The 24,719-nt window shown below is 38.4% G+C and overlaps 1 protein-coding gene across 2 annotated transcripts in view; it reads left to right on the forward strand.

Moving 5' to 3' along the window:
- Positions 1 to 525: 525 nt before the first annotated feature.
- nlgn1 (neuroligin 1) overlaps positions 526 to 24,719 on the forward strand; it is a 240,981-nt gene continuing 216,787 nt past the window's right edge. The window contains exons 1-3 of one of the 2 annotated variants that reach the window (XM_081358203.1): positions 526 to 663; positions 20,993 to 21,821; positions 22,316 to 22,375. In XM_081358203.1, coding sequence (XP_081214329.1) covers positions 21,326 to 21,821; positions 22,316 to 22,375 — 556 coding nt within the window. In that variant the 5' untranslated portion in view covers positions 526 to 663; positions 20,993 to 21,325. The remainder of the gene's footprint in view (positions 664 to 20,992; positions 21,822 to 22,315; positions 22,376 to 24,719) is intronic. The other variant, XM_081358202.1, reaches the window with a different exon arrangement.

The raw sequence follows: 24,719 nt of genomic DNA on the forward strand, positions 1-24,719 counted from the left end.
ATATATATATATATATATATATATATATATACACACAACACTCCCTGATCTCTGCTAGTTACCAACTGAGCATCTAAATGTCAGCATTCTTCATCAGATTAGATAAAAATCACAAGCTATGAGACTGAAATACCATTATGTGTTTTAAACAGAAGCACTTGGGAAAGATTTTCTAATGTCCCTTTAAAAAATATCTCCAGTAAGAGCGTTGCAGTTCCTTTAACTGCCGCAAGGGGCGTCTTTGCTCCACTTTTGAGGCGCTCACACATTCAGTTCCTCTCCGTACTGAGGGCAAGTGGAGATATCGGCATTTTATCAACCCGCGAACCCACAATCGTGAGGAACGAGGGTAAAAAAAAACCCCTCTCTAGTCTTTTACCTTCATTGCGACACCTAAAGACTGCACCGGGATGTGTTTTTTTTTTCCCCCTGATGAGACGACGGATTGTGGATTAACATCAGTCTTAAAACTGCATTAGGGAAATCATGCTGTTTTACTCTGCGAAATAGTTGGACCGAATCATGTCGCTGTCACAAATGTTTCTTGCTTGAGCTTTCCCTTCGTTTGGATTGTATTTTTTCCCCTCCTCCTGCCTTCATTAGTGGGAGACGCACTCTGGAAATGTAGGAAATGGCAAAGAGTGTTGGAAATAGAGCTTCATGGTAATTATGTGGATCGTTTTATCTATCTCGCGAGCTTCTTGTGTTGTTTGTTTGTAAACGAGACTGTCGTGTTTTGTTCATTATATAATTGAAAATATAATTATTCTGACATGGAAGAGGAGAAAGAAAAACTTGTGCATTTGACTGGATTGTAGGATATTAGGAAATAAAACTGCTCTAAATGTGAAATCATACAGAACAGTTACCTTATAATGCTCATAAACCGTGATCATCAGAAAGAAATGAACTGGGCTTGTGACGTGCTGTAACTTAAATAAGAATTTGAATACAATCTGCAACCCTGAAGGATCAATTGGCAAGAGTCAGGTGTATTTAAAGTGTCCTCTCCCGTCAACTTGTATATGAAAATTAATCTGTTTTGATTAAGGTGATTCTCATTTTACCCCCCCTTAATTATAATTAATCCGACAAATTAGTCGAGCTTATATTAATTGACTGATAATGAGGTCTTGAAGGAACCTCTGACTCAGACAGCTTTGACGTCGTGAGTTTGTATGGAAACGCGCAAGTGCATCGCCTATTTGGGGATTCTTTTTTTTTTTTTTTGGTTATTCGATGCGTGTCATTCTGAGTGATGGAATGGCATTTTTGGATATCATTGTGTAATAATACTGTACGGTCGAGAGTAGAGGGGTGATTTGGTGGGCAACTTGTGCAGATCTCAAGGCGTAATGATAGAGATGCCGGCGTGATGATCAAGCAAACTTACCATTCATGGTAGACACGACTGCGTTTGTATCAACGGCTGAAAAATCGCCTTATTCGACGCTAGATGTTTGGACGAGACACGTTGAAGTTCGAGCGCTTTTTAAACATTTTTGTATTTTAAATAGTGCACTCAAAAATGAAAAATATCATCATTTACTCTCACGTTGTACCAAATTAATGTGACTTACATTCTTCTGTGAAACGGGAAATAAAATGTTAGTCAGAATGAGTCTAAGTCGCCATTCACTTTCATTGCGTCTTTTCTGCATACAATGAAAGTGAATGGTGACTGAATCTGTCATTCAGTTAAACGTCTTTTCTGTTTTACGGAAGAAAGTCATAAGAGTTTGGGACAACGTGAGGGTGAGTAAATGCTAATGATTTTCGTTTCGTTGAGGTGAACTGTTCTTTCAACGTTAGATAGGCTAAAATTGTCATGACACCCCAACGTCAAAACTGGACGACTTGTCTATTTTTTTAGACCAGTGCTTCACATAAAACTTGTCAGTTGTCGAGGCATTTTGGTGAGTTCGGTTTAGCTAAAAATATTTCGAAGTAAAGACGTCGTCTTCGTATTCGAATATGGTGAAATATCGCTTCAGGGAAATAAATATAGTAAAATAAAGGGCGTCCATATTGTCATGTATATATTGTCAAAAAACTAACCGTTCAGTGGGAAGCTTTTTTGTATTTCTCCTGCCTGTCTGAAAACCAGGTACCAAATGTGTACAGGGGAGGGAGCCAGTCCATAAATAATGTAGGTTTTGACTCTTCCTGCTAATATTGCTTCATGGCTTCTGATAAACGAAGACAGCCGCCCCCAAGGCCCATTTGTGTCTTCACACGAACACGTTTTATGTACTCCGCCATCCTCAAAGTTTTTTTCTTATCCCTTTGCTCCAAATTCTGTGTAAAGACGCAATGCCACATTCAAAGCAAAGTAAGCTCTGAGGTTCTGATGCTGCTTTGATGAAATGCAGCATCAGTGCAGCCTAAAACTTTGCTGATGTCATAACAGCAAAGTTGATATTTGATTATTTTTATTAGCCTATTTTCATATTTCTGTTCTTTGCACGTTTCTATATGCATACTATATTTTTTACGCATTTCTGAAAATGTATTTTCTGCATGAATCCATTAATGGTGTCTTAAAATAGCGTGTAAATTCATTTTTTTTTTTCGTGGTACAGGCAGATGTGCTGCCTTAGCAGCGTAAAGATGGCAAATGTCTTTTAAGTCCTTTAAATGGATCCTTCACCCAAAAAATGTAAATTCTGTCATCATTTACTCACCCTGTGTTCCAAACCTGTACGAGTTTCTTTCTTCTGTTGAACACAAAAGATATTTCAAAAACTGTTGGTGACTAAACAGTTGATGTTAGCCATTGACTTCCATAGTAGGGAAATAGTAGGGAAAATAAATACTATGGAAGTCATGGCTAACGTCAACTTTCTGTCTGGTGACATTCTTCAAAATATCTTCTTTTGTGTTCAACAACAACAACATTCAAGGGTGAGTAAATGATGACAGAATTTTATTTTTTGGGTGAACTATCCCTTTAAGCTTATAGTTGCTGTCAAGATGCTTAATGGTGTCACACTAAAGTTTACACCGAGATTGGTTTGGAAAGTCTTTCCATTTACTGAGTTGACATTAAACCTTTGTCGGTTACATGGTAATTAATTACCAGGGCTTTGTTCTGCCTTTATTGATGCTCTTCATTATGTGATATGAGGATCGCTTCATAATCAGCAGGCAGAGCGTACGTCACTGTTCGAAAGCTTAAAGGGGAAAGTGATGTGTGAGAGTGTGTGTGTGCTGAGTGGTTGTCTCCACAATATTCTTACATTTTTCAATGGCCATCTGGGAGTTGTGTTGGTTTATGGTCTGAAAGTAATATTGAGTCGTGACTCGTGATCGTGATGTCAACTGCCCGATTTAATTTCTTACAGTGTACGTTATGTATCTGCAGATATTGAAGGTCTGCTATTATAACGCTGTGATTTCCCACTGAGATTTATAATCATCTAAGACTGAATAGTAGCTTTTCAGAGAATATCATAATTGCTATTGTATGCGTAGTTGTTTTGACAGAAGCCACCACCACAGTTAGAACTCCCTCTCTCTTTAAAGAGAGATGGAGCAAGATTGTATATGGCAGATAATGTGATGACATTGTCTGGTCACACTGTGTTTTTGCTTTTTACTTTTAAAGGTGCACTAAGTAAAAAACAATTTTATACCTAAAGGAATGAGCAGTACAAATGACAAATATGTTTAGAGAATGTAATACTTGCATGAAATGAAGACTTGCATGAAATGAAGAAGTCATATCAGTGTATTTAGAAAAAAATAAAATAATACTCCACATAAGGGTGGTTCATTTTCATCATGACTATACTGTTAATGAATGAATGTCCAGTAATTTACATTCAAATTATTGTTTACATTCAAATTATTGTTTATATATATATATATATATATATATATATATACACACACACATACACAGTATATAACATAGATTATGTAATGTAGTGTATAATTTATTAAGGGGTGTATTTAATTGAAATTAATTTAAGTAAAGATTTATTAGTATTCTTGGCATTCATTTGTGGACCCAGTATCAATGGATGAATAAAGATTAAGTAAATATTGATAAATATTTGTTTTAAACCAATTTCCAGCCTATTTGTCATGGTAAAATCACATGAGCTGAACTTCATCTCTGTAACTCCCATAGTAAAAAGTTTTTAGTCCATATTCAACTCTTCAGACCATCTTATTCAACAATGATGTGTCTCAGATGCTTCCAAATCCTGCTGAACTCTCAACCACATTGGCACGCGTAGAATATTAATTCACAAATCGTGGGCCATTAAATGTGATTAAGGCGATGTGTTTTGTCTCCCTGCATACATCCTGAGTGGAGCATGGCACCCGCTGTCTTTTAATCTGCTTTATTGTGCAGACGAATGCCTTTCTTTGACTGTCTTCGTGCTTGTTTTGTTTTTTTCTACTGCAAGAAAACGATTATTTTGCTGTAATCATTTAGACATGGCTGACATCGCTGTTCGCAGCAAGCTGGAGTGAAGCGACAATGGTTGCCCTTTGAAGGATACGCAGTGCTGTGTGTTTCACATATCTGTGCTGTCAGGTTCAGGATTTGCAGTGCATTTGATGAGGAAGGCATTAGGCCCGCTAAAGCCTTGTTCACCTTTCATTATTCCCTCGTGCCTTGATCCTTCGGCACAATGCAGTTTACCAACTTTGCACAGTAGATGTAAACTTGCGTAGTGCTGCTAATCTGATCATTTGACATGAGTGCGCTCAAATAATTTGTTAAAAATGGCTATCAGACGGTTGTGACGTTAAAGTCTAAAAGCGATTGTGAGCAACAAAACAGCATTTTCAAGTTCACGCAAAAAATAAAAATTCTCATAAATTACTCATCCTCATGTTAATCCAAACCCATAAGACTTTCGCTCATTTTGGAAACACAAATAAATATATTTATTAGAAGATATCTGTCTCTCCATTGAATGTCAATTTCACCAAAACTCTGACACTTCAAAAAGTTTATAAAGACATTGTGAATGGGGCAGAATTAGCATTGATATCGTGATGTGCGCATTTGTGATAGTTACATCTCAGGATGTGCGATGTATAGTGTAGTTTAGGTATCATTAGTTCATCCGTACGGACCAGGTACCACGGTTTGAAATGTGTGATTCTTTGATTAATTGCATAGTTTAACCATCAGAGCGAAAGTTTTTATCTTTTGAATCTTTTACATGTGTTTTAGGTCCGGTCAGTTTAAACATTCAAGTGATTTTAAACCATTCGAGCGCAAGAAGAGGCGAAAGAGAATTGAATTCGGAACTTTTGCATGGGCACAGACAGGACACGAACACTGAATTTCGTTCTCTTCCACGTCTATTTGTGCTTGAATGGACCCATGATTATCATTATATCAAAATATCGCAATGTCCAAAAATCTTGCAGCCCTAATCATGATAGTGTCAAAATATGAACTGAGCGGTTTAATCCAGGTCTTCTGAAGAGACAGGATCACTTTATAAGATGAACACATTTAAATTATGCTTTGATTTGTATATAAACATAGATCAACACACATACTTGGAGCACATTGAGTAGGCTATGCTAAACGGAAGCTCAGACGTGCTTGTGTGACTTTTTATTTGTGTTTTGAAGTCTTATGGGTTTGGAACAACATAAGAGCGAGTATTTGATGTCATAATTTTAATTAAAGCTGCAGTCAGCAAGTCTGGCAAATTGAGTGGACTTAGCCAAAATTTTTAATGTTTACAACTCTCATACCCCTCCCCCACTACCAGCGAGCACCCTCCCATCGAGTTCGTGCTCTCAATGCGTGTGTCTTTTCAGCATCGATCAACACCATGGACTCGGAGGTTGGCTGCCCTGGCTAATCTACCCATAGATGGCAATAACCGAGGAATTGGAAGCTTGTTAGTAGATTTTCTTTCCGCCATCACACTTCGTACAATCCAACACACCTGCGAACTTCAGGCGTGTGCATGTGATAATGTAATGTGCGGGGGGGAGGGGGGATATGTGGCGTGTGCACGAACTGTGATTTACAGTCAGATCTCACACAGCCCTGCGCTGATTGGACCAGAAGAACTGGGAGCGGTGGATATTTGCAAAACAAATAACAGGCTCCAGTTGGAGGATAGGATTTATGTTGTTCTGCCGGAGCATAGTGTCGGTTTCAGTGAATATGACTGCAGCTTTAACTAACCTGTTAATGGCCACAATTGACCCTTTGCAGGGAGTTTGATTGACAGGCGATCTGACCAATCATAATCCGCCATCCGCCGAATCTGCCATTTTGGTCCGACAAAGCAGTCAGGAGAGTTAGTAGGTTAACGTCGCTGGATTTGAACTTGAAAAACGGTGTGTCTTTCCACAGTTAAAACAACATTCCTTCTGATGTTCATTCAATTTTTTTTAGGCTATAAATTAACTAGAAGGATGAGATGATCGGTTCACGAAAATAAATAATTATTTATACATTTATTTCCTTATGTATATATTTATTTTTTTCCATATTTATTTATTTATTCATTTATTCTTTTATTTATTTATACATTTATTCATTTATAGAATTATTTATTAATACATTTATTTATTTTTACATTTATTTATTTCTACATTTATGTATTTCTACATTTATTTATTTATTCCTACATTTCTTCCTGCATAGGGTAATGAGGAGTCCGTGGTTTGCCTCAGACATAGCAATCGAGCTCAGAGTAAGCGAAGGGTTGAGGCCACAGTGACACCCTGTGGCGAAATACAATAAGTATAGCTCACTGACGTTGATACGGTCTGTGACTGCGAGGTATATGGTCAAAATCCTAAGTCTTACTGTGTGACATGGATAGGCTACTCTTTATTCCGGACATGGCCATAGACCATCGTTTGGTCTGGATTTGTAAAATGTCCTGGGCTAACAAACATGAAACAGGAACGGAAGCGCTTGATATTTTCCATTTTTCGGTCAGAACTCACGGAAAGGAAGCAAGGCACATATAGGCTACAGTAAAGTCGAGGCAAGCATATTGACCAATGCTTTTGTAACGAGACCATTGCATTTTAATGTAGCCTAATTTGCAAAAACAATACTGACAGAAACAGAATTTTTTTTTTTTTCTATTAAGCGGTGGTAGTCTTTAGCCTGCCTCCATAAACTCATGTCCAGGGGCAACCTTATTAAATGTATGAACGTCACGTTAATCCACATCGATAAATTCAGTTAGAGGAAAAGGCTGTAGGGCAGTTAGCCTACCACTAAAATCCAACCAGAGCTTCATCAGAGCCATCAATACAGAAGAGATCTTAATGCATTTACACAGCAATTAGCCTACAAGTGCATACAAATATTATGAAGTGTTTTACATTTTGAAGACATAAATATGACATGATGGAATCAATGAAGTGATAGGCCTAAGTTAATATGAAACTAAAACAGACACCAGGTGGCAGAAAGTCACTGTCTTAATGAGTGAGTTCAATCCACTCGTTTGATTCCTTAAAATACACCGAATCAAAAACAACTCGATGTGTTGAAGCAGTTCAGCTGTGGATTTGTTTCTGATCATTTCTATTTAGGCCTATGCATTATTTAAATAATAAATAAATAAATGACCAAATGTTAAAAAAGTTGGCAGAGAGGGGTCATGTTCGGGGAAACAACATAATTGTAGATTTTTTTTGGGGGCTATTTTTCGGGGTCATGAGTTTAATGCGCAAACCTGCGTGACCATATAGCAACTATTCAGAAATGGAAATTACGAATGCATTCATATTTTGTTTTGAATTTAAGAAAAGTCGATTGAATATTTACAGGTTTGTATCTCGTTATTATTTTCAGAATAGTAAAGTCTTTGTAACCAACCATAGTGATCAAATATCGAAGCTATCTCTATCTAATAGGCTACTTCAAAGATCAAATTATTTATTGTTAAAGGTGCATTGCGCAAGTCTCTGAGTTTTTGCAGAACTATGCCCCCTCTGGCGACAAGCGAAACTGCAACACTGCAACTGAACGCGCATGACGTCACGCCCAGTCTCAAATTCCGACCCGAATCCCTCTTATTTATTTTACTGTACAGGATTATAGAGGCAATCGCAGTGATCAGAGAAGGGCTCATTCAGCCCATCAGGCAATTGTTTAAGCATGTATGGGTTAGAAAAATGGGTATTTTTAACATGAAATGTTGCGCAATGCACCTTTAAATTTTGTAAAAATTTCTGTAGCCCAAAAACTGCCAAAAACATAACAAAAAAATAGCTAGTAGCCTATACACAACTTTTTAATTTGTATTATTATTATTATTATTATCATTCTTTCTTTCTTTTTATTATTATCATTATTATTATTATTATTAGGCTATTGTTATCATCCTCATCATCATCAGCTGGCAAACCATTATGGAGTCTATTTAAAGGGAATGATTGTGGCGGGGAGTTTGGTCACACTATGGCAGTGATAGCCTACAGCGAATATAACGGGTTGAAATAAAAGAGGGCGCCGTCCACAGAGACATTTCTATGTGCACTATTTCATCCGTGAAAACCTTAGTCCCCTGGCTATCATGTCAGAATCTGCCATTCAAAATAGATTTTGCCTGCCACGGCAGCAAATTCAGCAGCTTTTAGATCTTGTTGTTGGTCCGACTTTGTCAAGACAAACCCGACGGAGCTCAGCCCCGAAATTCAACTGCTGTCACTCTTCTCTTTCTTTTCTCTCCGCTCTAGCTGTTGATTATGTTTTGCGTGTTGTGCTTTTATTGAGATCATCCAATAAAATTAGTGATTTACACTAGGGCTGTTTTCGACTAAGGATTTTCATAGTCGAATCTGATTCGTTAGATTTTGCCGTAGTCGACTGATAGTCGAACCTTTTTTTTTTCTTTTTTTTTTTTTAGATAGCAGCTAGATTTTTTCCATTTCAAACAAAAGAGCTAAAAAAACACATATATATCACACATATATCATAACATTTCATAAACATGAGGAGCAATATGAGAGAGAAATTTGGTGATGGTTGTTTAGGTACATTAAACCACGTAAAGCTTTTTCACGCCCATGAGAACCGCGTGGAGTCAACTCACAGCCGCTCCGCTGCCCTGCTGAAAATGTGAAGCAGAAACGCTTAATATCAGATAACGTCCATAATAATTGGACTCTGGGTTCGATTTTTTTGACCATTTTCAGTGGTTATGAGGAGCAATATGAGAGGGAAATTTGGTAATCGTTGTTTAGGTACATTAAACAACGTAAAGCTTTTTAACGCACATGAGAACCGTGTGGAGTCAGCTTTTTAACGCACATGAGAACCGTGTGGAGTCAGCTTTTTAACACACATGAGAACCGTGTGGAGTCAGCTTTTTAACGCACATGAGAACCGTGTGGAGTCAACTCACAGCCGCTCCGCAGCCCTGCTGAAAATGTGAAGCAGAAACGCTTAATATCAGATAACGTCCATAATAATTGGACTCTGGGTTCGATTTTTTTTATCATTTTAAGTGGTTATGTGGAGCAACATGAGAGGGGAATTTGGTTATCATTGTTTAGGTACATTAAACCATGTAAAGCTTTTTAACGCACATGAGAACCGTGTGGAGTCAACTCACAGCCGCTCCGCAGCCCTGCTGAAAATGTGAAGCAGATTTTTGAATACATTTTTATTTATTTACATTAGTAAGCTACAGGACATCGTCTTTCAAAACATGACCTGAAAAAATTAAATAAAAATGGTACCCAGCCCTTCTGAAAATGCGAATGCATCTCTGTCCCCAGCACATTTCAAACCAAACTGACGCCCATGTATTCGACTATGAGGTTCATAGTCGAATCAGACCTCTCCGAATCGAATCGTCGAATCCTCGACTATTAGAAGTCAGCCCTAATTTACACCAATAATGTGATGCGGGCAATTAACCCTTCTTGTGGAGTAAATGAATACTATGGCAAAATATATTATGATAGTATAAATGGTATTAGCCATACTATAGCCTACTGCCAGTTAGTGTAGCGGGTTGATTCACACTTGAATGCGAATCCGCAACCTCTCATGTCCAAACGTATGATACGTTTGGACATGAGAGGTTGTGAATTCACATTCAAATTAGGCTACATTAAAATGCAATAGTCTCGTTTCAAAAGCATTGGTCAATATGCTTGCGTCGACTTCACTGTAGCCTATATGTGCCTTGCTTCCTTTCCGTGAGTTCTGACCGAAAAATGGAAAATATCAAGCGCTTCCGTTTCAGAGTCCCTGTTTCATGTTTGTTAGCCCAGGACATTTTACAAATCCAGACCAAACGATGTTCTACGGCCATGTCCGGAATAAAGAGTAGCCTATCCATGTCACACAGTAAGATTTAGGATTTTGACCATATACCTCGCAGTCACAGACCGTATCAACGTCAGTGAGCTATACTTATTGTATTTCGCCACAGGGTGTCACTGTGGCCTCAACCCTTCGCCTTCGCTTACTCTGAGCTCGATTGCTATGTCTGAGGTAAACCACGCCCTCCTCATTACCCTACGCAGGAAGAAATGTAGGAAGAAATAAATGAAGAAATAAATGAATGTAGAAATACATAAATGTAGAAATAAATAAATGTAAAAATAAATAAATGTAGAAATAAATAAATGTAGAAATGAATAAATGTATAAATAAATAAAAGAATAAATAAATAAATATGGAAAAAAATAAATATATACATAAATAAGGAAATAAATGTATAAATAATACGTTTTTTTTGCTTTATGTATTTTTATTTATATATTTATTTTTTTATTTTTTATTTTTTACATTTATTTGTATATTTATTTATTTATATATTTATTTATCTTTAATATTGGCAGCTTTGGAATTCCATAGACTTTGCGATCAGTCAATTATGTGGTTTGTAAAGAAACAAATGTACTTTCGTTTAAAGACTGTTGAAAGTGCACTGCATGTAACAGACTCTCAAAAACCACAATCCTGAGAATCCATTAGCAATGCTCTGTTCATGACATTGTTCCACTTATGGGCTTTTTTTTATGGCAGACAGTTTTTATGAGGCACAATGGGTTGCCATGTCTCTCTCTCTGATCCCCTTTTCAGAACGCACTTGGTTTGATCCATTGGAAATGCAGCTTTCATCATGGCTGAAGTGTTCTTCTGTTCTCCCGTGGTTAGCTCCGCCTTGTCCAAGAGCCTTGACCTTTCTCTGTCTGTGTGTGCGCAAACTGGCCACCATTTTCATGGTCCCTTAAGACTGCAACTTTTTTCTTCGGTGGGAAAGGCATTCTCTTGGAGGCAGTGGAAGTCAAGCACAGAGTGTTCTGAGTGCAGAAAGTGCCAGACAAAGTTAAACTGTCTAAATGGACTGGTGCGTCTGTTCCGGAGAAGAACACAGTTCTGGGAAGCAATTGGCTCCCACCCCCTGTCGTTATAGCAGTCAAAATTCCACTTCCCACCTCTCCATCGGCAGTGGAGTGTGAGGACGGTTTGGATCGATGGGCGCCTTGTCATTCTAAAGGTGTGATAGGTAGGCAGGCGTGTGTCCTCTCCCTCCCTCCGTCTCTGCCAGCTAAAGCCGGTGTTTACACTTGGACACCTGTCTACTCTTCACACTCGCTTCAGACAAAGGATTCAACGTAGGCTGTGAAACGCTTGCCAAATCCCAAAGCAAACCTTTTGTGAAGACTACATTTGCACAAACACTGCATGTGTTGCTATTAAGCGTCTTTGTTTCATTCTAGTCTTTGTTAAATCAGGGTTTAGGTCAGGTCAAGGTTGGATCTGTCCCCCACCACACACACACGTTTGAATGCTTCTTGATGTTTATCTTCGCCACATGCTCATTGACCAGAGGCTAATGTGACATTTCTGTGGGATGAAGACCTAAATGTCCCACATGCAATAATCAGGCTAAATCTGTCAAGCACTTTATGGGTTTTGCGGATTGCTTTTCAAAGCCTGCATTCAACGCTCCTCATATTAAGGACGATAAAGATACAGTTGGTTTTTCACGTCCATGTTTTACAGGATTTGTAATTTCGCTACCTTCCTAATAAATCTCCCAATTATTACTTTGATGACAACGAGTGTAATTGAATCTTCTACACGCAGCTTATTTGACTAGGTTCTGTATGCTCCCTCCCTTTTTCAGGACCTGTTAATGTAGCTTATGTAATGTAGAGAACGTCATAGAAAGCAGGTCATCGAAATATAATGCAATCGGCATATTTCATCTGTTAATCCAACACTCGCAGCATTCAGATTCATGATCCTGATGCCTGTGCAAAAGTGCATGTGGGAGGAGATGTTTGCTTAGAGACAGCAAGAGCTTTTTTGTTTTTTACACATCCCAGTGGTAAACTAGAGAACTTGCACAGCAGATATCACTAAAATGGCAGTATGGTGAATGTTATTAATATCTGTGTGACTTTATAAACCTAAACCTTTTTAAAGAGTGGAAAAAATGTATATAAATATGTGTGTAATAATATGCTGTTGTATCAAAAGGACATTTAAAAAAAATAAAAATTTTCGGTGTCACTTTTAAATAAATTTGTACGTTGTGATATCATTATCGACCAAACACATTTTGTTATTTAAATTATATATAGCACACACACACACACACACACACACACACATATATATATATATATATATATAGCACATTTTTTTACTTAAATCACCACCGCTAATTCAACATTTCCACTCAATTATGTATATATTACACTACTGTTCAAATTTTTGAGGTCAGTAAGATATTTCAAATACAAATAGATATTTCTATTTCAAATAGATGCTGTTCTTTTGAAACTTTTAATCATCAAAGAATCTAAAAAAACCCACACGTTTCCACAAAAATAGTAAAAGCAGCACAACTGTTTTCCACATTGATAATAATAAGAATGTTTCTTCAGTGCCATATCAGAATGGTTTCTAAAGGATCATGTGACACTGAAGACTGAAGTAATGAGGCTGAAAAAAAAAAGTAGTTTAAATTGTAATAATATTTCACAATATTACTGTTTTTACTCCAGCTGTTCTGTACTGTACTAAAGCATAAGAGACTTCTTTTAAAAACCGACCCTAAACTTTTGAGTAGTAGCGTAAATATAATTATAAAAAAAGAAATCTTTGCAAGCAAAAACATATTTGTTGCCAATAAAGTGAATGAATTTGGACACATTTTAGATCATCCCAATTGTTGTAAGATCATGAGGTTTAGCCATACTGTAAACCAACTGTTTTTAGTTTGCACAGTTGTTGGAGCCTCTTTACTGTCACATGGTATTACCGCAAATTGAACAGCATTTCTACCTAGAATGCACCTTGTGTTGGTCACTGGTGCCAGATATGCCCAGAACTTCCTTATCTCGAAAAAAAACCCCTCTTGTTTAGAGCTGCCTGAACAACATTAAAGTCTACTACTTATTTATATAAATGGGATGTGTACGCATGTTCGTATATGTGAAGAAGTGAGTGAGTATATTTGTGTTGGATGTGCAGATATGCCTCTAGCTGTTTTTACTGTGATTTTGCCAAGTGAGACAATGTTCCTGGGTCAACATATTTCGTTGATCCTGGAACAACATTCCTGTCCGAAAATGTTGTCCCTACCCTTAAACCTAACCCTAACCATAACTTATTGGGGAATGATAGGTGAATAACACTGACGTAGAATCACCTGGTTGTAATGCTAAACTTGACATAAACTGTAATCTTGTCCCTCTAGCTGTACCTTTGTTATGAATAATGCAAAGGCCCAGTGGTGGTCGTACACCTCAGCATTTCTGCCGGCATTCGCTCTTGCAGGTGCTGGGAATGAGTTATGCGTAATTGTGTATGTTTTTGTGAGAGCATAGGCTGTGTGTGTACATTTGCATATACAGTATGTGCGTTTGTGTGAGTCTCACAGAATAGATTTAAAATATTCTCATGACTAAGTCGTCATTGAAAGCGGTCCACTTGAGTAAGATCAGCTCTGCTGCAGCAGTCTCTTTCTTTCTGTCTTTCAGTTGGATTGACGGCTGCTTACACGTTGTCATCTGAGGACAAGAAGTTCTTCTGCTCGTTTCAAATCGGCGTTTGCTTTCTGTCAATGCAGCTCTCTGCAGTCTCGGGAGATGGACGTGTTCTCATTGCGCACTATTTTAACGTGCATTTATTTATATACAGTCTCATCGGAATCTTAAAGCAATAGTTCACTCACAAATGACATTTCATTATTTACTCACCTCTTGTCATTCTAAACCTGTATGTTGTTTATGTAAAATGTACACATTCACAGTTTTTACGAATCTTGGCATAGATTCCATTGAATCCAATGGAGGATTTTGCAGTATTTTAAAATAATTTATGAAATTAGTGTGCTTGAGATGAGCTATTTTAAGGTCATACAATTTTAAGTAGGCTAAAGGCATAGTTCACCCAAAAATGGAAAATTCTGTCATGATTTACTCACACTTATGTCGTACCAAACTTTTGTGACTTTTTTTCTTCCATAATGTCCATAAACGATGGAAGTTAGGAACCAAAATTGTACCAACACTCTTCAAAATATCTTTTTTTCACTTCAGATAAGAAGCATGAAAACATAAAGTGAAGAAGAAAAGCTTGTTGTAAAGAGAAGTGTTTTACAGAACAAACAGCATTATGGTTTGGAGTGACATGAGGGTGAGTAAATAATGACAGAAACGGTTTCACTTTATTTTGATGGTCCCTTTAACACATTCTGTTGACTATAAGCAACGTTATTTTACTAGCTCTCATTAGAGTGTTAGTAAAGTATTAGTAGACTGGTAGGGTTAGGGTTAGAATAAGTTTACATGTATTTGCAAAGTTACTGTACTTATAGTCAGTAGAATGTCTGTTGAAGGACCATCACAATAAAGATTTAGCAGATATTAAGCAGACAGTACTAATAGTCTAATGAGAGTTAGTTGATGTGTAGTTGCAAAGTTACTTATAGTCAACAGAATGTTCAAAAGGGACCATCAAAATAAAGTGTTACCGAATTTTCATTTTTTGGATGAATTATTCATTTCAACTTTGCAGATTTTTAATTGGTTATCTAAAATTCCATTTTCGCACACCATATTCATTGAGTGAGTGTTAAAAAAAGACCTGATGTCAACTGTCACTTTGTTGTACCACTCCTAAAAATGTGTGAGTGGCATTACTGACTGGACTGATGATATGATGGATTACTCTGTCATGCAAATGATGGTTAATTTTAAGTGAGTCTTTGATGGCAGCTCTAATAAACTCAGGGTCTTCTCAATCAGACTTTAGATTTCCCAAACTCCAGATTCGCCAGTGCGACCATTCTGACCTGCAAGCTAAGCATATCCACACATAATCATATAAGCTTTGGCCTATAAATTTCTCTCAAAGTCTTATTGCGGTTGAGATGAGATCATTAAGGTGAGTGTGAGCTTGTGCGGGCCTTAAGCAAACACTGATGAAATGGCCTCAGATTTGACCGACTGCTGCAGTAACTCACTTTTCTGGCCTGTGTTCACAACTTCTGACGGCATTCGCTAAAATAATCAGCCATTTGTTTTCCACTTCGAACCACCTTTGTAATTGAGAACCATGCTCCATTATTCTCAGATGCCAGTATGATGGAAGTTGACACTAAGAAAGTTGAGAATATTGTCTCCTCAACATAGAATGTTTGTCATGTGGGAGGTAGATGTGTAGTTTGACTAAAATGCATTATTGTTGCATATAAAGCATCCATCCATCTGGGTGGTAGATGTGTATTTTGACTAAAATGCATTATTCCATCCATCCATCCATCCCATCCATCCATCCCATCCATCCATCCCATCCATCCTTATGTGGATGAAAGACAACAACTCCCAGAATGCACTTGCTTCGCTGCCCTAGGAGGCCAGGCCTACCGGTTAGAGAGCGCAGTTGAAAACAACAAGGTTAGGCTACCAGTGAGTCTCCGTGACGAGTCTGCCTGGGATTTCGAGATCGCCCAAAATGTCCGGGATTCGGCTTTTGCGTTCTACAGTCGCCATTCATCATGTTTACTGTGGCGAGCAGGACGAGGCTGACGGCCGCGGGAGAACGGCGCGACTGAGACGCGCCGGTCTCGTATCTCTCACAGAGGAGCGGGAATTTCCTTAGCAATGTTAAAACGCACATCAACCGATCACTTGTTTAGCGTTCATGTAAACACTACATTCAGATTCACCAATCGGAATGAATTCAGTTAGATTGAAACAAGAGGTGTGCATGTAAACAATGACTACTCAGCTTTCTCCTCCTACTCAGCTTTCTTCACAGAACAAGAGCCTGCAAGCTTAGCTTCCAAAGAAAGACGGCTGACTGTGTGTACATTATGTGAGTGAGATCCCACCCTCTATTGGTGGGCTGACACATGCGGGACAGCTCCTCCTACTGGCTGTAGTCTTTAGCCTCTGGCCAGAAAATCCTCAGATGACGCAAAATGACGATTTTTGCGTCATCGGAGGATTTTTTCCAGACAAAAAATACATAAATCTCTCCTCTCAGGGGGATATGAGGGTGGAAAGCACGGTAATTCGAAAATACTACAGGTTTTCTACTAATACAAAGCTTAATGCTAAATCCTGAAGTATCCCTTTAATGACAATATGAACGGAAGGCAACATCTATGGACTTTTAAGGTAATCGGCAAACCTAGCTAGTTCTTTTTATTGTTGCCATTTTTTTTTTCAATTTAAATATCTAAATGTTAGTGAGAAAAAAAACATTCATTTTTTACCACAAAAACATGTTCAACTGACATTTTGCCTTGTGCATTCGATTTAACAGCAAGGTTTTAACTGAACTATGCATGTGCATTTTATACACTTAGGCTACATTATGTTCTTGTTCCGAACATTCAATAATTATACGTTCTTAAATGCGTTTTCTAGCGCTTTTCAACTGCTCATGTTGTTCATGAAGATAAATTAAACTCTCCGTAATTTGCTCCTTGATATTTCTGCCCATTTTCATTCGTGTGATTTTCAGCCTCTGCTTTTCTGCTACAGACTGAAGCACCTCCTGAGTGTATAACGCGCCGCGCCGTTACTTTCACTAATAAAAGAAAAATAGGCTTTTACAATTTTCTAGTGCTATTTTTTTTATTGGTTGGGGCATTCCACAGACCTACATTACAACCTTTCAGTACAGAGATTACAGAGATTATCTTAGTCTCAGATTGTTTTAAAACAATGATCAAATTGTAAAAAAAGAAAAAGAAGATTATCAAGTTCTGTGCCTAATTTCTGATTGGGTGGACATTTGCCCATGCCTAGATCCGGCCCGACTGTAACTGAGATTCACGGACCCTTGCTTTAAGAGCTCTCTGTCTTTAACTGGACAACTCACAGCAGGAGCTACAAGATAAGCACTTCAAGCAGAAAGAAATACAAAAGACAAAACAGACTAAAAAAAAAAAAAAAAAAAAAAAGAGAACTTCAAGAGAATAAACAATCAAAGAATTGAAACAAAAATATACCCACTGGGGAAATATGTAAGAATGTTTTTGCTTTATATGAAATAATATCAAACTAAATAGCATTTATTCCAAAGAAAGACAGCAAAACATTTCACAAACAAATATTTGTGGTGGGTTATAAGTGATGAAAGAAGAAGATTTAAATTAATGTATTTTAAAGTGAGATGTTTTTGCCAGATTGTATTTATTTATATTTGACCACGTGATAAATGTGTCCTCAAAACTTCAGAGAGGTATTCATTAAGACAAATTTGCATATGTAGTTGTTCATATCTATCAAACATTTTATAAGAGGATGGGGAGTGATGTCATCAGTGTACCAGTCTTTGCTTTCAGAATGAGTAGATGTACCTATAAGAGGACAAGCAAAGGCATACCATACGAAAGGTTAAAGTGGAAATTCAAGACTGTGTATATTCTATGGGGATATACAGTGTCTGTGCTGTGGATTCTTTATTTGTCTGCAAGGGAACACTGTATTAAGATCCCAACTGAGATTGTTACGTACTGTCTCAGAGGAGGCATATGTCTATCTCTCAATTCAGTTCCCCAGGCCCTCTTTCTATCCTTTGAGACAAACCTGACCTCATTACAAACACACTCTCTCTCTCCTTCTCTCTCTATCTGTCTGTCTATCTGTCTGTCTGTCTTTTACTTAATAGTTCACTTCACTTCATTTTGTGAAATTAAATTTGACATGTCTATCTACATATATATATATATATATATATATATATATATATATATATATATATATATATATATATATATATAATGTATAAAAATATAAATACAATGAGCACATGAGCATCAGAAGATGGTCGTCTGGTCCGATGAGTCCCATTTACATGGGGAAGTGATGGCACCAGGATGCACAGGGAAGACGACAAGCTGGTTTAGGGAGTGTGATGCTCTGGGCAATGTTCTGCTGGAAAAGCTGGCCATTCATGTAGACATACATTTGCAACGTGCCACCTACCTAAACATTGTTGCAGACCAGGTACACCCTTTCATGACAATGGTGTTCCCTGGTGGAAGTGGCCTCTTTTCAGCAGGATAATGCGCCCTGCCACACAGCACACATTGTTCAGGAATGGTTTGAGGAATATGATGAAGAGTTCAAGTTGTTGGCCTTGCCTCCAAATTCCCCAGATATCAATCCAATTGAGCATCCATGGGATGTGCTGGACAAACAAGTTTGATCCATGGCGGCTCTACCTCGCAACCTACAGGACTTGAAGAATCTGCTGCTAATGTATTGCTGTCAGATACCACAGGGTACCTTCAGGGGTCTTGTAGAGTCCATGCCTCGGCGGGATGCTAGCACAAGGAGGACCAATAGCAGACATGGAATAAAGACTTGTAGTGTAGTGTTGGAGTTCTCTCTCTCTCTCTTTCTCTCTCTCTCTCTCTCTCTCTCTCTCTCTGCTCTATTATAGAAATCTCCTAGGCGATTTTATAGGCTCATTAACAATACAGTACACAATCAATGCAGTGGATTTCTCATCTTGCGTCTGTTTATCCGTTCATCTAATTATGCGATGGAACAGACTGTTTTGCATCTTTTTGAAGCCTGTCATTGATAGGCTACCGTCAATAGGAGCAATTTGTTTTGAAATATGAAGTGAGGGGAGTAGAAATGTCAACTGGGCCAAAGTGAGATTGACTAATCATGGATAAATAAAACACTTGAGTTAACACATTCAGTTTTGCAGAGTGGGGTTTGTTTTTGGCATGTTTCTCTGCAAGACTGAACTCGAGTGCAACTTGCAAGAACCATGTGATATAGGATGAAACCAAACATTCAATATTGTATTTGACAGTTTTAAAAAAATATTAATATTTTATGTATTCTCTGTTTTAATTATTTAATTTTTTTTTATACAGAACTTGTATATGCACAGCTTATGTATGTATGTATGTGTGTGAGTGTTACACATTATTATAGTAATAATTACTAACAGCAAATAATGCATAATTAAAAGCAACTAACCCTAACCCAAAACTCAATTATATAATAAGTACATTTTGTTAATTAAAAATACTCAGTACTTCTTTGTATAATTACACTGTAACAAGGGCACCTTAAAATAAATTGCAACCCACATTTTATTAAAAGATAAATTAGTTGTAAATAGACATTACTAACTGACTGTTAGTTGTTGGAAAAGTAGGAGACCATTGTGATCTATTTCTAGTCACTGCCCTGCCCCTAAAACCATACAATGAAATGTCTGAAAACCTTTTGAATTTAATAAAATGCTGGCAGTTTCTGGTTCACCATTAACAAAATGCACAATGGCAGAGTTATTACCAAAATCGCTCCATTTCATTACAGTAGATTAGACCTCGGGGCCAAATATTGTGATCAGACAGAACGGAGGCTCTTTAAGCATTGTCTGTGGACGCCATTACATGGCGGGTTGGAGAAAGGTCAGTTCCAGCTATTCCATTCAGCCATGTCTGCTACCTGTCTGTCTGTGTGGCACTCAGACCGGATCTGCTGACACTTCCACGGCTAGTCATCATGAATGATCTGGTTGTTGGAGGGAATTGGGCAGAGGAGGCTGTGTGTGGTGGTACAGTAGTATTCAAGACAAATGCCCCATTATAGTGGAACATAAACCCTATTGTAGAACCATGGAAGCAGAAGTGCTTTACTCATTTACTGTGCTGAGCGAAAGCCTGTTCTGAATCCGCTCGTCACAGCGTCCACTGGGGAAGACTCGCCCACGGTTATAAATGAACCTCTATTCCTTATTAAGACTTGTGTTCTGGGGGGATCTAAATATAATTTTTGCACATTTGCAAGGTTGTCTCAGAAGAGAGGTTGATGCACTAAATGGATGTGCAGGGTTTTGTTGTGCTGTTCTTCGATATTCTGTTTCCTCTTGACTTATTTTATCACAACACTTTGTTGAGTTCTTGATGTAATGTATCTGAATCTTTGCTGTAATGGGAATGAATAGCTATTGTCTAATCCAACGGTGATCACGACAAACAACAGGACATTTTGTTGATTCATTGGTTCATCAATGACATGACGTGTGTGTGTGTGTGTGTGTGTGTGTGTGTGTGTGTGTATTTGTCCACCAAATCACAGTGATGTGGTGCTACCAACATGGACAAAAAAACCATAACAGGAAATAGTTCAACCTCTTTATGAGAAGACAACTTCAGATTGTAACATTTATTTCTGAATAAATAATTAACAATATTTGCAAAAAAAAAAAGTTTTACCATTTATGATGTATGACTTGTGAGATTTCCCCCTGACTAAGTGGTTTTCAATAAGTACTGCTTTATTATATGACCACTTCAGCCTGTGAGTGTATTGGAGAAGTATTTGATTTGCCATTGGCTGAGATTCCTCTTAACTGACTCTGGGTCTGTATAATAGATGCTGTGTCATGCCAGTGAGCTGTGATCCTAGAACATTCTGCTTGATAACAGGCACACAAGATCACAGACGCTAATAAAGCTCCGTTCTCCCATCTGCCTCACCACTAATTTTTTTTTTTTTTTTTTTTCAGCAGGATATAGACCAACCACTGCACCGGGCTTGATTTATCTGTGGACAACCTGCTGCAAATGCCTCCCCCAGCCCTGCCCCGCACGTAGCCAGGATGGAAAGCTACGTTGTCAATAGGATGGGACCTGACGAATAGCTGGCTTTCTGATAAAGATGTTGCTTGGATCCGTTTTTAAATCCATGTGGGAATACTTGCCATGCAAAGAGGCTTTGAGATTTTTGACAGCTTCGCTCTTGGAACATCTGGCATCTTGGGTTTGATCGTTTCTTTTGTGCGAGTGGATATAAACTAGTGCCGCCGCTGTTAGTGGGAGTAGTGTGAAGAGGATTGAACATGCCCTTCCAACGACCAAACCGCCTGGGTGGCGTCTGGAGGGCCATGTGTCCGCGGCTAGGCCTCAGTGCTAGCCTGGACCTGCCGTTTTTGTGTTGGATATTAGGCTTAACCCTGCACGCCCATCTCACTGCCTCGCAAAAACTGGACGAGACGGACCCCGTTGTCACTATGACTTACGGCAAACTGCGGGGATTCAAAAAAGAACTCAACAATGAGATCCTGGGGCCTGTCATCCAGTTCCTGGGCGTTCCCTACGCAGCACCCCCAACAGGCGAAAGGCGCTTCCAACCTCCTGAGCCCCCTATTTCGTGGTCAGATATCCGTAACGCTACTCAGTTTGCTCCCGTTTGTCCCCAAACCCTGCTGGAGGGCAGGCTACCGGACGTTATGTTGCCAGTTTGGTTCACCAACAGTATTGAAGTGGTGTCGTCCTACGTACAGGACCAGAGCGAGGACTGCTTATTCTTAAACATATACGTGCCAACGGAGGATGGTGAGTTTATGTGCGGGCAGGACGGAGAGACCTGTCTTTGTCATCTCACTGTGTCAGTTTCCTCTGTGCAGAATGTAGTGAGTGCAGCGAAAAAAAGAAGCATGATATCTGCATGTCCGATGCATGCCACTGCTTAATGTGTGAATGTGTGTGTGAGCGAGGCTGTATGTGTGTCCTAACCTTCCCACCATCCCCTGCACATGCAAATCTTTCTGTGTGCTGCAGCACGTCCATTTTAGGTGGTTGGTTTTCTTTTTACCCCCCCTTTACTTGTTAGTCAAACACAGCTTTAGTGTAAACAGCCCATAATGTTTCAAAATGAACTATAAAAGGGGAGCATTTTTGCAGTACTTATGATGGTGATGATCATTTAAGTTAAAGACATTTCTCGTTAAAATCTTCTCTTCCTCTTTCAGTCAAGTTTTGCTGTTGCATGCACCTGATGTCCATAATGGACTCCCATGTTATTTTTTAGTCTTCTATTCATTTTGCAGTAAAAAGAATATCCAAGGAATGTGCCAGAAAACCCGGCAAGAAAATTTGTAGAAAAGGAGGTATGTATCCACCGACATAAATCCCAAAAGAGAACAGGCAAAGATCTCTCCCCTCTCTACAGCACCAGTCCAGGTCTCGACTCTGAGGTCGCATGTCAGAGAAGAAACCATAATTGATTCCCACCATGAAGAGTCAACTGGGGAGACCGAGCCGGCTCTTAAATCAGATGGGCACACTTTGAACTTGCAGAGTCTAATCTCAATTAAAAGAGATGCTATCTGGATTTCATTGGCTTACACTGGCTGTATTGATCACAGCTTCATCAAGATAATGTCTCTAGCTCCCCCACCCTGACGTACCCTACCTTGGCCCCTTCCGAGCATTGGGTTTGTTGACAGCTCGCTTTATATAAAGTATCCCGTTAATACGTCCTCCCTGCCGACAAGAGTAATCATAAAACGTTCCAGCTGGAGAACATTATCCTATCTTCTGCTGGTCTGACATGGCAAAAATCAATGAATGTATAAATACAATACATTTCCCCCAAAACTTCCTGTTAACTGGATAGTTCAAAAAACAAATCTAAAAAACCTGTCATCATTTTATTGACTTTCTTTCATATATTTTGAAGAACTTTTTTGGTCCATACACTGAAAGTCAGTGGGGTCCAAAACCACCAACTATATTTAGAATGTCATGAGAGTGAGTAAATGATGACAGAATTTTCTTTTTTGGGTGAACTATCCCTTTAAGGTGATCCATCGGGCATTTCAATGATTATTCAAAGCAGATGAAGGTTGAATCACTGTTGAATTATGTTTTAAATGTTGCAAATCAAATCAACATTGATATTCTGACATTGTTTCAACTTAGTTACTTTTTCTATCTTGTTAAATTTCAGTGTTGATTTGACAGTTGATTTTCAATCATTGTTTCAATTTAGTTTAACCTTGAACCAATGACTGACATTATTTTAACCACATTTAAATGTCAGTGATTTTCAGTCACTGAAAATCTGGCTTGGGAACTAATGTCCATCTGCGTTAATCTACAGGCCAAACCAAAGCAAATCCAACACCTATCCATTAAGAAATTAAAAAATAAAATAAATAGCAGCTAAAGAATTCAGTCCATTTGCACACATCTAAGTAGGTGAAGGCCAGTGAGGGCACAGATAGCATCTTGCTCTGGGTTTAATTTGAATGTATTAAAAATGTTGTAAACATGCTGCCATTGTGTTATCGCTGACGTTTGCAGTTGAAGCTATGTTTCCAGCATGCTGTGTAATAAGACCCACCATCATCGCAACTGGGATTGCTTTAACGGCAAAGAGCAGTTGTCTCTTCTCCCTGCAAAAATAATGGAGGCAATTTTTAGTAAAATTGCTACGTTAGATGGAGTGGCTTTGAGGGGCGTGGCTTTGAGGAATTTGCTCAGATTGAGAATTTCTGGGTAAATGATGTAAAAGCCCTTCTCTTTTGCTATGAATATCACACTTGATTCATGTCTTGATTCATTGTTTATGTGTCGTTAGATCAATCCTTCGCTGTGTACTGAGAAATAATTGTCAATGATACGTCTTTTTGTGAACAAATTTAATTTCCATTTAGGATTCCCACATGCTGTTTCGGAAAATTTGTGCCTTGTGCTTTCTCGTGGGGGGAAATGCAGTGATGAGATTTCATTTTCGGACCACTAACTCATGCTTTAATTGGATTTGAAATTCACACCTCTACATTTAATACTTTTGATTGAAACCTTTGATACCTGATTGCATTTACGCTTCTGATAGATAAGAACGGCGTTTATTGGTTTTCAGCAGCACGGTGTTGTATATCTCGATATCTATGTGTAATTAACTACCTTAAAACGGCGTGAACGGACACAGCGGCATTGCTAACTCAAGGATGTTACTGTCAAGGACGATGTAAACATAACATTTAATCGGTGCCTTTTTTATTCAAGGTTTTTACCGCATAGCAGACTGTCACATAAATCAAAATGTTTGTTGATAAAAAGACAACAGATTAAGCCACGGTAAGCTATTAAAAATTAATTCAGAGCTTGTAACAGGGGCTTCTGTTAATGAAAATTTAATAGTGTTGGTTTTCATTTCTAGTGTGACACTGTCAGATGATATTTAGCTGCGTCACAAGAATTGAGTGTCCGTCAATAAGCTCTCTCGCTCTCTTTCTGTCCCAGTTTTGTAATGGTTGATGGTAGTCCTAAGGGAAGTGCAATGCTTGCTTCGCGCTAAGACAGGAATGGATTTTTTTTTCATTCCTTCTCAGTTTCTGCCTCCTCTCTGCACCCTCCTTTGAGATGGTCTGTAAAACCGAGTTGAAATTCGCTGTATCTTGGCTGGGTGAATGGCGCGCGGAGGAGCCAGGGTTAGTGGCGAGG

Source organism: Scardinius erythrophthalmus (genome assembly GCF_964197995.2).
Source record: "Scardinius erythrophthalmus genome assembly, chromosome: 25".
Taxonomy (NCBI): Eukaryota; Metazoa; Chordata; class Actinopteri; order Cypriniformes; family Leuciscidae; genus Scardinius; species Scardinius erythrophthalmus.